The sequence below is a fragment of the Thamnophis elegans genome, chromosome 1 (assembly GCF_009769535.1).
Source record: "Thamnophis elegans isolate rThaEle1 chromosome 1, rThaEle1.pri, whole genome shotgun sequence".
Lineage (NCBI taxonomy): Eukaryota > Metazoa > Chordata > Lepidosauria > Squamata > Colubridae > Thamnophis > Thamnophis elegans.
This window is the reverse complement of record NC_045541.1, coordinates 155,118,925-155,132,396: the sequence shown is the minus strand read 5'-3', so window position 1 is coordinate 155,132,396 and position 13,472 is coordinate 155,118,925. Positions and strand designations below refer to the sequence as shown.

The 13,472-nt window shown below is 40.7% G+C and overlaps 1 protein-coding gene across 1 annotated transcript in view; it reads right to left on the bottom strand.

Annotated features, from left to right (window-relative positions):
• Window positions 1–13,472, bottom strand: part of CCDC175 (coiled-coil domain containing 175) — a 50,438-nt gene that overhangs the window by 17,500 nt on the left and 19,466 nt on the right. The window contains exons 8-9 of the mRNA XM_032224399.1: window positions 9,260–9,341; window positions 6,067–6,203 (exon numbers count right to left, since the gene is read on the bottom strand). Of these exons, the coding sequence (XP_032080290.1) occupies window positions 6,067–6,203; window positions 9,260–9,341 (219 nt within the window). The remainder of the gene's footprint in view (window positions 1–6,066; window positions 6,204–9,259; window positions 9,342–13,472) is intronic.

Here is a 13,472-nt window from a genome sequence, read left to right as displayed (position 1 = left end):
TAAATAAAAGGGAAGCGGGGGAACCCTTGCAGGGCAGAGCTGAGGATTATGCCCAATTCCTAGCGGACAAAATTGCTCGGTTTCGGTCGGACTTGGACTCCACCCCCGCAGTTCCAGCCGAGGCACAAGAGGATCAAGTAGAACATCTCTGGGTTGAGTTTCAGGATGTTACCCCCGGGGATGTGGACAAGGCCATGAGGGCTGTAAGTGCCTCCACCTGCGTACTGGACCCGTGTCCCTCATGGCTGGTTGCTAACAGCAGTGAGGTGACACGAGGCTGGATCCAGGCGGTTGTTACCGCCTCTCTTCGGGAGGGGAACTTCCCCGCCGCACTGAAAGCGGCGGTGGTGAGACCCCTCCTAAAGAAGCCATCTCTGGATCCAGCTGTTCTTAATAACTATCGCCCAGTCTCCAACCTTCCCTTCCTTGGGAAGGTTGTTGAGAAGGTGGTGGCCTTCCAGCTCCAACGGTCCTTGGAGGAAGCAAACTATCTCGACCCCTTCCAGTCAGGCTTCAGACCCGGTTACAGCACAGAAACCACTTTGGTCGCATTGACCGATGATCTCTGGAGAGCCAGAGATGGAGGACATTCCTCCATCCTGGTCCTCCTTGACCTCTCAGCGGCTTTCGATACCATCGACCATGGTATCCTTCTGCGACGACTGCGGGAGGTGGGAGTGGGAGGCACCGTGTTGCGGTGGTTCTCCTCCTACCTCTCGGACAGGTCGCGGTCGGTGTTGGTGGGGGGGCAGAGATCGTCCCCTAGGCCCCTAACATATGGGGTGCCTCAGGGCTCGGTCTTATCCCCCCTACTATTCAACATCTACATGAAACCGCTGGGAGAGATCATCCGTAGGCACGGGATCAGATACCATCAATATGCGGACGATACCCAGTTGTATCTGTCCGCCCCGTGCCAACTCAATGAAGCGGCAGACGTGATGAACCGAGGCCTTGAAGCCGTTATGGACTGGATGAGGGTTAACAAGCTTGTGCTCAACCCAGAAAAGACCGAGTGGCTGTTGTGTTTTCCTCCCAAAGATTCGACAAACATTCCATCACTCAGGCTGGGGGGTCAAATTTTACACCCCTCAGAGAGGGTTCGCAACTTGGGAGTCCTCCTGGATCCACAGCTATCGTTTGACCACCACCTGACGGCTGTGACCAGGGGGGCATTCGCCCAGGTTCGCCTGGTGCGCCAGTTGCGACCCTACCTGAATCGGGAGGCACTCACAACAGTCACTCTGGCCCTTGTGACCTCTAGGCTGGAATACTGCAATGTGCTCTACATGGGGCTGCCCTTGAGGAGCATCCGGCGACTTCAGCTAGTACAGAACGCGGCCGCGCGAGTGATTGTGGGTGCACCTCGGTTCACCCACATAACACCTATCCTCCGCGAGCTGCGTTGGCTACCTGTGGATCTCCGGATGCGCTTCAAGGTGCTATTAGTCACCCATAAAGCCCTACATGGTAGTGGATCCGGATACTTGAGAGACCGCCTTCTGCCAATTACCTCCCTGCGACCAATTAGATCTCACAGGTTGGGCCTCCTCCGTATTCCATCGGCCAGCCAGTGCCGGCTGGCAACCACAAGGAGGAGGGCCTTCTCAGTAGTAGCCCCGACCCTTTGGAACGAACTCCCCGTGGAGATTCGTACCCTCGCCACCGTCCAGGCCTTCCGCACAGCCCTTAAGAACTGGCTAGCCCGTCAGGCCTGGGGACAAGGATAGCCGCCCCTCCCGAATGATGAATGTATGTTGCTTATTACTTTTATTATATGTGTCTTTGTCATTGTTTTGTTATTCCCCCTCCCTGATTTTATGTGAGCCACCCTGAGTCCCCTCAGGGAAAAGGGCGGCCTACAAATATTAATAAAATCAAATCAAATCAAATTCAGGCCTTCCAGACGGCTGTGAAGACCTAGCTGTCCCAGCAAGCCTGGGGTTGAGTTCCCCCCCCCTACTCGAATTTGCTGTGTCTGTTGTGCTTTTAAACTGTTTGTATTGTCTGTTTGTCTTTGTCTCACTTTTTGTAATTTCCCCTCCCTTGGCTTTGTTCAGCCGCCCTGAGTCCCTCCGGGAAATAGGGCGGCCTACAAATTGAATAAAATCCAAATCCAAATCCAATGGTCAGCACTGAATTCCTAGCTGTGGATACTGCATTCTAACCAATTCCTTGGTTTACTTGTTTATTTATTTATTTATATTTTCTATAATAAACGTTTATATTTCTTATTTCTTAAGAGAGGGGCTCTGTGTGGTGTACAATATAATCAGAATAACAGTTAGAAGGGACCTTGGAGGTCTTATAGTCCAACCCCTGCTTAGGCAGGAAATCCTACACCACTTCAAACAAATGGTTATCCAATATCTTCTTAAAAACTTCCAATGTTGGAGCATTCAAAATTTCTGCAGGCAAGTTGTTCCACTGATTGATTGTTCTAACTGTCAGGAAATTTCTCCTCAGTTCTAAGTTGCTTCTCTCCTTGATTCGTTTCCACCCATTGCTTCTTGTCCTACCCTCAGGTGCTTTGGAGAATAGCTTGACTCCCTCTTCTTTGTGGCAATCCCTGAGATATTGGAACACTTTTATTATGTCTCCCATAGTCCTTCTTTTCTTTAAACTAGACATACCTAGTTCCTGCAACTGTTCTTCATATTTTAGCCTCCAGTCCCCTAACCATTTTGTTGCTCTTCTCTGCACTCTTTCTAGAGTCTCCACATCTTCTTTACATTGTGGCAACCAAACTTGGATGCAGTATTCCAAGTGCGGCCTTACCAAGGCATTATAAAGTGATATTAACACTTCATGTGATCTTGATTCTATCTCTCTGTTTATGCAGCCTAGAACCGTATTGGCTTTTCTGGCAGCTGTGAACACTGCTGGCACATATTTAAATGGTTGTCCACTAGGATTCCTCTTACAGTTACCACTATTGAGCAAGATACCACATATACTGTACCTGTCCATTTGGTTTTTCTTGCCTAAATGTAGAACCTTACCTTTTGCACCATTAAATTTCATTTTGTTAGATAGCGCCTAATGTGTAAGTCTGTCAAGGTCCTTCTGTATCGTAAGCCTATCTTCTGGAGTGTTGGCTATTCCTGCCATCTTGGTGCCATCTGCAAATTTGATGAGTTCCCCATCTATCCCCTTGTCCAAATCATTGAGGAAGATGTTGAAGAGAACTGGGTCTAAACAGAGCCTTGGGATACCCCACTGCATACTTCCGTCCATGTAGATGCAGTTCCATTGAAGATTACACTTTGAGTATGGTTGGTCAGCCAGTTATGAATCCATCTGGTGGTGATGCTGTCTAACCCACATTTTTTTCTATTTTATCAAGTAGTAGATCATGGTCTACTTTATCAAATGCTTTACTGAAGTCCAAGTAAATTATATCAACAGCATTCCTCTGGTCCACTAATTTTGTCACTTTGTCAAAGAATGCAATAAGATTAGTCTGGCATGATCTGTTTTTGACAAACCTATGTTGGCTTTTGGTTATTACTTTCTTTGCTTCTAGATGTTCACTGATTCATTGCTTGATTATCTTTTCCAGAATCTTCCCTGGTATTGAGGTCTGGCTGATGGGTCTGTCGTTTCCTGGATCTATTTTTTTCCCCTTTTTTGAAGATGGAAACTATATCAGCTCTTTTCCAGTCCTCTGGCAGTTTCCCGGTGCTCCAGGATATTTGAAAGATATATAATTCAGTGATTCTGAGATCTCATCTGCCAGTTCCTTCAGAACCTTGGGGTGTAATCCTTGGTGATTTGAACTTGCCTGGGGTAGACAGGTGCTCACTTACCATTTTCTTCCTTATTATAACTTGTGTTCCTAATCTGTTTTTTGTTGTGCTGTTTTTGATAGGTTAGACTATTTTTTCTCTTTGTGTAAAGACGGATGCAAAAAAAGAGTTAAGTTGTTCTGCTTTCTCCCTATTGCTTGTCACCTTCTGGTCACTTTCTCCCAGCAATGGACCAATTGTTTCCTTGATTTTTTTCTTGTTTTTAACATGTTGGAAGAAGCTTTTTTGTTATTTTTTACTTTTGTCACAAGCCTGTGTTCATTGGGACCCTTAGCTTTCCTCACTTCATTTTTGCAGGCTTGGGCTATTTGCTGATATTCTGCCTTAGTTATATGCCCCCCTTTCCACTTTTTATACTTGTCCTTTTTGTCTTTCTATTTGTCAGAGAGTTCTTTATGCAGCCATGCTGGTTTCTTTTGACAGCTGTTATTTTTCTTCTTCATTGGTATTGTGCTAGACTGGGATTTTTTAAAAGCACACTTTTCAACTTTTCCCAAGCTTCTTGAGTTATTTTCCCCTTGAGGATTCTCATCCATGGAATCCTTCCCAAGCTCTCTCTAAGTTTATTGAAATTAGTTCTCTTAAAGTCTAATACTCTAGTTTGACTTTGTTCTATTGCTTGTGAGTGCATAATGTTGAATTCCAATACTGCATGATCACTTCCCTCCAACGTTCCTGTAGCTTCAACACCTTCTATCATTTCATCTCTGTTAGTAAGAATTAAGTCCAATATGGCTGATCCCCTTGTTCCCTTCTCTCCTTTTTGGGAAACAAAGTTGTCTGCTAGGTTTGTTAGAAACCTGTTGGATGTCAGGGTAGTTAAAATACCCCATTACTACTGTGATGTGCTTCCTACATACCTTAGCTGATTAGCAAAAAAATCAGCTATTTCCTCTGTTTGGTTGGGTGGCCTGTAGTATACACTATGGTAATGTCATTTTCTCCCCCTTTAATATTGACCCAAATTCATTCAAGATAATTTTCATCATTTTTGTGCTCTATTTCTGTAGAGATGTAGTTATTTCTTACATATAGTGCACTCCACCTCCTCTTATTGGGTCTATTTCTTTTAAATAATTTAAATCCCTCTAGCTGAATGTTCCATTTGTGGATTCATCCCACCAGGTTTCCATAATTGCAGTAATATCATATCTGCCCTCATTTACTTGAATTTCTAATTCACCGTTTATTCCTCATACTTTGTGGATTGGTGTATAAACATTTGAGTCCATTTTGATGGACCCTATGTTTACTGTCTACATGTTGTGCCTGACTGCACCTACTTCCTTGCTCCGTTTGATTAGTGCACATGGTATGGCACTCACTATTACATGCTTGGTTTTGCTTGACAGCAAAGTTGATAATCTTACCCGCAGAAACATCTATGTTACATGCACTGATAACCCTATTGATGTTTGATTGCTATGGACAGAAATGTTCTATATTAATTAATTCTCTAAAATTAACATTAAAATCATAATTAATTTAACATTAAAACATTTTAAAATTATAAAAATTATCAAAATATAACAATAAGATTATACTGTGTTTCCCTCAAAATAAGACAGGGTCTTATTTTCTTTTGACCCCCTAAATAAGCGCTTGGCCTTATTTTTGGCACTCTTGCCAGCCCTAGCATCACTGGGTCTGCCGCTTTATTATGGCCACCACTAAGAGAAGGGGCACAGTACCTAGGGTTTGCAGGAGCAGCCTCTGTGACACCATTCCACATGGATGGCAGGTGCATGTGGGGCGCATGGGGCATGTTCCCCCCTCCCCTAGGAAATGGCAGGGACCAGCTGCATAGGCATTTAAATATTTTCAGGGAGAGCTTATTTTAGGGGGAGGGCTTATTTTAGCGCATGCTCTCAAAAGCCCAATTGGGCTTATTATCCTGGGATGTCTTATTTTTGGGGAAACAGGGTAATTATAGGATATATATGTTTCGTAATAGAAAGTAGGAGTGTTTGCTTAGATTGAATTACTGACTCACTTAATATAAGGCATAGAATGGCTAACCCTGGATAATTTGAACAAAGTTTTTTTTTTTCCTTGAACAAGTTGGATATATGAAGTGTTCTAAAATAATTATGCTAAAATATTTTTGATAACTTCAGACATACAGGGTTTTTTTAAAATAACACTCCTTGTACTTTGGTGAGATCCTACTTAGGTTATCATGCGATTGAGATGTGGGCTGTTTGGATTATAATTTTAAGTATTATGGAATTAAAAACAAGTTGATGGATTAACGTACTCTGCTGCTAGTTTGTCTCTTTCTGAACGAAAAGCATTTTCTTCACTTATTAACATTTGGTATTGTGTAGTAAGAGTATCATTTTCCTCTTTGACTTTTTGATAGACTTCCTGAAGTTCTTTCAGTTTCCGGTCAATCTACAAAAAATCCCAGAATGATTTATTTAATTAAAAAGCTTAATGGTTCTAAAAACATCATGATATTCTTATGACTTTCAAAGGATTATAAAATATAATTAAAGCAGGTCTTACCCACTGAAAAAGATATTGGTCAATAAACCATTTAAGTTTTAAATTAATCCACTTTTATATATGTACAAATTAAACATCAATACATTAAAAATACCGTATTTCTTTACAAAGGTATCTGCATCTGATGTAACATAGATGATTAAAAGGGAGTAAAACGCCCCACAACCTCAAACCTATGACGTAAATTTGACTAGGTAAGAGTGATTTAACACGCCATTATGGGCAGACTAGAACTCACAGCCTCCCATTTCTAATTCAGCAACATCAAGCTTTCTCTATCAATCAATCAAAAATTCAATCAATCAAGTAATTTTAACTCAACATCACAGCCACACGTCAGAATGTTTTAGAAACATTCAATTAAGAAATAGATTTTTAAACTTAGTTGTTTAAAAACGTTTTTCAACTGAAAGTTTTAAGTTTGTCCAATTTCTTTGATGACTCTGGGTAGTACACATTTTCATACATTAGACGTAATATTACCTATTTTCCTAATTTTACTGTTTTGGACAGTTGTACACTGAAGAAATCAGCCAATAAAAAAAAACAGTGTTCCAATATTTAAGGAGGGGTCGGCCTATTCTCCATAGCACCTGAAAGCAGGACAAGAAGCAATGGATGGAAACTAATCAAGTAGAGAACCAACCTAGAATTTTCCTGACAGAATAATTAATTATGAAATAGCTTGTCTCCAGACTTTATGGGTGCTCCAACAATGTAAGTTTTTAAGGAGAGATTGGACAACCATTTGTTTGAAATGGTATAGGATCTCCTGTAAGGGGTTGGACTATCAATTTCCACGATCCTTTCTAATTCTGCTATTCTGTTAAATTTAGGAATTACAAAGAATGCTTGTACTAATTTTAAAAGGTAAAAACACTATCAAATTTTAAGCTAAGAATACACATTAAGAACCATGGTTAATACAGTACAAATAACTGACTAAAATTATAAGCTGTAATAAACCAAATCAATACTGAGAATCTATTTTAATTGGAACATCCCTTGAAGTTAAAATATAGATTCCTTACATAGAAAAAACCTAATTTTGAATGAGGTACAAATCCATGTATTAAGTCATAATACAGAATAGTTTCCAGTTAAAATTGAATTCTATATCAGTTTTATTTTTAAATTATGTAATTATTCTGGACATCAAAGAATACTCCCACAATTTGTTTAGCCATCCTTCTAAGGGAGGAATCAAACAGCCTTACCACTAAGAAGCATATCAAATCTTGTCACAGTTAAGATATATGAAACTAATTTTGTAGACTTTGAAAGGATATATGGTTTAATAAAATTCAGTAAAAATAAATTTAAAATCAGTTTCATTTTGATATGTTGAATAATTGTTAGCATGACATTATTAGCAGATAATTTCATTATTAATTTTATTCCCGTCATTTTATTTGACATAGTTTGACTATCCATGTTTGTAAAGTCACTAAAAATAAATATCTCATTATGTAGTTGATATGGGAGTGAAAGTATCAATACATATTTTAATTTGAAAGGAGCAAGAAAAATATTGATTTTCATGGGAAAAAATAATTTGATTATAGAATTAATTTTCTTGGCTGAAATCAGTCACTTTTTGGTTTTCTTGAAGGGTATTGAGAATCAATCTCACTACAAAAAGCCAAAATAGCAACAGCAATGTAGCAAAGCATCTAATGCAAAAGATTCAAACTGATGGAGCAAGGCTTAGGATTAGGGTTTGGAGTATATTGGAAATTTTACAGATAGTTTTGTTCCTATCCATAATCCTAACCCTAACTCTTTCAAAATGGTTGCATTGATGGGTAGGCCAATCACAAAAGAAAATGCAAACTGAGTTGTTCTTTATCCCTAACTAGCTGATAACCCGGCGTTGCTCGGATATTTATTTATAGGGGGAAAATGTCCAGACCAAACGTAATTTCTAATGTTGGATTTTCCCATTTACTAGAGGGAGCTCCTTTATGGAGTACCGTGAAGCCGTTACCATGGCAACTCCACTGCACTGTACATAGAAGCCATTTTATGGCTGTACAGTAGAAGCCATTTTAAAGCACAACAAGGTGTATCTTAACAGAACACACACCCTGAGAGATGTTAGGGGTATGCTACCCCCACAGGATTTGTTTCCAGAAAGTAAGTCATCTGTGTACCAAGTTTGGTTGAAATTGCTCAAGGTGTTCCAGAGTTATGCTGGAACACAGACAGACACACAGACAGACAGACAGACAGACAGGCAGGCAGACAGACAGACACACACACACACACACACACACACACACACACATTTTATATAGATCAAAACAAAGTTTTAGGTTGTTGCTTTAACCTTTCTTTATTTTCTAAAAGTGCACCTGGTGTATATAAGGACCAAGATATAGCAGTTATTTATTTACTTAGATTAAGTGTAAAAAAATGAAATCAGGCACAGGGAGGACTTAACGTCTGCTTAATTTCACCAAATATTACTCTTAAATTAATTTAGTTCTACTCAGGTAAATGAAATTAGAGTCAATTCATACATTAGCAGCAATAGTATGGATATTATTTCCCCACTGATTTTTCTAAACACTATTAGTATTTTTGGTTGCAGAAACCATGACAATTATTCACCTATATGTCTATATTTCAAGAATGAAGTTGGAAGATAATGTTAAGAAATACACATTATTGCATGCAATGGATTGATATTGAAGAAGCTTTCATTAAGCAAAAGTTTCTGTTAGCAACCAGTTATGTGCACATAGTTACATATAAAAGAAGCTCCTATACTGCTCACTTCAATGAAAGGATGGGGCAGAACTACCCTGGCCTCTACCCACGAAATAGTTAATCAGTACAAAAATAGGGCTTTAAGAAATAGGCACTGAGGGCCATGACCAGTATTCCTTATTTCCATTATCCATCATTTCCATACTCAGTAGCATGAACTGTTCTTTTACCTCCTCTAGCTGCTGTAGCAAATTTTCTTTTTCTTCATCAAAGTCTGCATCTAATGAAACTAGACTGCCCCGAAGACAAAGCCTGAAAAACAGTAATCAAATAAAACCACCTTGTTCTATACAGAGAAAAAAGCCATCAAGCACAGTTTATCTTGTGTCACTTTACATACTTTGCACCAACATTTTTCTTTTTTAGAAAAATCAAGTTACCGCAGTTGTATAAAAATGTCAACAGAGAGTGTTAAGTACTTGGAGTAATCTACATGTAAATAGCCTTGTAAGTAGTTTTCACTCAGGTCCACTGTTACCAGCAGGAACTCATTCAAACCTGATTGGTCAGTGGCCCTGTCTGAGCCATATAAAAGGGCTGTTGCCAGACAGGGTCTTTGCTGGATTCTGAGTCATTAATAAAGAGCAGTTGTTACTGAAGCCTGAGTCTGCCTCATCTGTTCCCACGATCTAACAGAGAGATTCTATTAAAAAAAAAATCACAAGTAATTCCTACAGAGAACCACTGCCTAAAAATACAAGCACTCACACCATTTGCTTTTGATGCTATATATTCCTATACGTAGCACAATAATGCGTTTTCTTAATATTATATTGTTGTTAGTTGTGAAGTTGTGTCCAACCCATCGTGACCCCATGGACAACATTCCTCCAGGCCTTTCTGTCCTCTACCATCATCTGGAGTCCATTTAAGCTCACGCCTCCCACTTCAGTGACTCCATCCAGCCACCTCATTCTCTGTCATCCCCTTCTTCTTTTGCCCTTAATCGTTCCCAGCATTAGGCTCTTCTCCAGTGAGTCCTTGCTTCTCATTAGTTTCATCTTCAGGACCTGGCCTCCTAAAGAGCAGTCAGGGTTGATCTCCTCTAGGACTGATGGGTTTGATCGCCTTCTTAATATTATAGATGAGCTAAATCTTGTTGCAAGATGTAATTATAGGAATTTTAGGGGGGAAAGCTGACAAATTCACTCTGGATGAATCTAGCAGTGATAGTTAGTTATGATCGCAGGATACTACTGAAGAATCAAAGGCAGCAGCTTCTGAATACCTGCTGGTGGGAAACTGAGGGAAATTTATTACCCCCATATCCTGTTTATATGCTTCTCACAGCATTACTGTACAAATTCATAAAAATGTAAATCTAACAACAGGTTGACTGTAAACAAATCCTTTGGCTTCTGGAAAAAAACAGGGTCAAAACACAAGCCCCCTTACATCTTTTGCAGCCTAAAGTGACAAATGGAAATATGCAACATCTTCAAATTAAATAAACTCATATGATATTAGGGAAATACTAGACATTACATTCATCCTGGATTTGCCATTAACCAGAAGTACCTTGAAGGCTTTTATAAAAAACAGAAAATGTAACATTTAAACAGTTGAGTTCTACTTCATGCTCAGCGCAGAAATCCAAATTAATTAATTGATTAACTACTCTTATGTGATATGATAATCTCTAAAGCAGATAAAAGTATTAGCATGTCTCCCTACCAGTCATCTCTTATCAAAGACTCATATATCCAGTACTTCAGAGATGTGTTTCTGCCGGTTCTCCCCGGATCGGGCGAACCAGTAGTGGCAGTGGCGGGAGGTTCTGCCACCCACCTGAATGCTTCTGTACATGAGCAGAAGTGTTGCGCAAGCGTGTGCACAAGCGAACTGGTAATAAAATAAATTGAAACCCACCACTGCAGTACTTTACATCTTTCTTCATAGGACATATGTTTCTAAACTGTTAATCATACTCATGATTATTCTTTAGGCATGTTCCAAATTCTCCAAGTTGCGGCCCTACCTGAACCGGGAGGCTCTCACAACAGTCACTCGAGCCCTTGTGATCTCTAGGCTGGAATACTGCAATGTGCTCTACATGGGGCTGCCCTTGAAGAACATCCGGCGACTTCAGCTAGTCCAGAACGCGGCCGCGCGAGTGATCATGGGCGCACCACGGTTCGCCCATATAACACCAATCCTCCGTGAGCTGCGCTGGCTACCTGTTGATCGTCGGGTGCACTTCAAGGTCTTACTTACCACCTATAAAGCGCTCCATGGTAGTGGATCTGACTATTTGAGAGACCGCCTCCTGCCAATTACCTCCCTGCGTCCCATCAGATCGCACAGAGTAGGCCTCCTCCGAATTCCATCCGCCAGTCAGTGCCGACTGGCGACTACGCGGAGGAGAGCCTTCTCAGTTGCAGCTCCGACATTATGGAACAACCTCCCCGTGGAGATCCGTACCCTCACCACAGTCCAGGCCTTCCGCACAGCCCTTAAGAACTGGCTATCCCGTCAGGCCTGGGGATAGGATTACTCTCACCCCGCCCGAATGTTGAGTGAATGTTGAGTTTTTATGGTTAATTTTCTTTTAATCACGATTCTTTTCTTTTTAAGTCTTGTCTTGCACTCCCTTCCCTTCATTGTTGTAAGCCGCCCTGAGTCCCCTCAGGGAAAAGGGCGGCATATAAATTTCCAATAAAATCTAAAAAAAATCTAAAAATCTCTGAATACTATAAGTGTTGTGCTAAATATATAATTTGAAATGGTGTCCGTCTGACCAAAGCTGAATGAAAAGGATCAATGACTTCCCATTAGTTGAAAATTATACATGGTGTTGCCCAGGGATGGGTTTCAAATTTTTTACTACCTATTCTATGGGAGTGACCTATTTTGTGGGCGTGGCTTGGTGGACATGTGACTGGGTAGCCAACTTGTAGAATGTAGTGAAGCCCACTTAACAATGCTCTTGCTTAGCAACCAAAATTTTGGGCTCAATTGTAGTCATAAGTCAAGAAATGTCTCTGCCTTCCTCTGCAGGGCAGCTTTGTCCTAGTGAACTCCTTCTCCTTTCCGGCAATTTTCCTCTCTGTTAGAGGCACCAAAATAATCCAGACCCCTGTTGCAGCAGGGGGTTGGCCTAGATGACCTTAGAGTAGCCTTCTAGCCCTAAATTGCTGTACTATCTTTCTTTCGTTCCTTCTTTCTCCCTTCCCACTGTGGGAAGCAATCCCCCCCCCAAATAAAAGCTCATAAGGCTCCCAGAAAAGAAAAAATCAAGCTGCTAACAAAGAAACCTGCCAGAGGCTCATTCAACATTCCTACCAGATAGAGATAATGAGCCTATAGAAAGCTCCACTTCCTGTGGTGATGTCATCATGCTTGGAGCTGAGGAACGGGAGTTCTCCTAACCTCTAACTCTAACTTCTTCGTTTGGGCTCATTTCTGAGCGCTGTGGATCCTGAAGGGACCAGCAGTTTAAGGGGGAAACTCTGAAGACGCTGGAGTGACAAGGCAAATCCCCCAGCGGGTAGGAGAAACCCACTAAATGGACGAGGATTTATCCTGCCACTTGGTCAGGACCGGAGCGATGGCGACTGCATAAGAAGGAAGCAGAGGGAGAAAGCAGTTGAAATTGAGACATCTGTTACTATTATTGACAACCCAAAGAAGAGGAGGATAACGCAAAATTGGCAGAGAGGGTGAGCTGGAAAGAAAGAGGCTCTGGGAAGGATTCTGTTTTTGCAGTTCAGATTTTTGCTGAAAAGCAGTGAGAGCATAGACACTGAGTTGGAATTGACAGCCTGAATAACTTGAAGGAAAGTGGTCACAGTGAGAACGAAAACCCGGCATGGACAACAGGAGTAGAACATAGTAACTACTGAGAAGACTTGGAAAGCACAGAAAGGATTGTTTAACAGTCGAGTTGGTTGTTGACTTTCTCCTTCTTGCTCTTCCTTCTACTGTTTTGTTTTTCCCAAAGAATAGTTGAACTTACAAGTATATGGTATTTATTCTCCTCGGAACTTGTAACGGTACCAGAGACAGTAGAGAGAGAACTGTTTTGGAACGATTAAAGGGCGTCTTTACCCACCCCCCTTTATTTTCCTTTGCCGTTGGACTTGTTGTATTAACTGATTGACACTAACAGTGATACTGAGGAGAGGGTGACATCTAGTGGATTATAAATTTGAACCATGAAGTCTGATGCAAGAAAACCAACGGTGACATAAGCTGATATATATACATAGAGAGAAACTAATTACTAGAATTAAATACCTGCATAACTGATACAATTGAGAGACATCTATTTGTATAACAGTATGATATATAACTCTATGATATATAATAATTAAGGATCAAAAACAGAATAGAATAATACATAGGAATGTTTAGATATTGAAACGTGATATTAAGGAAGGTTAA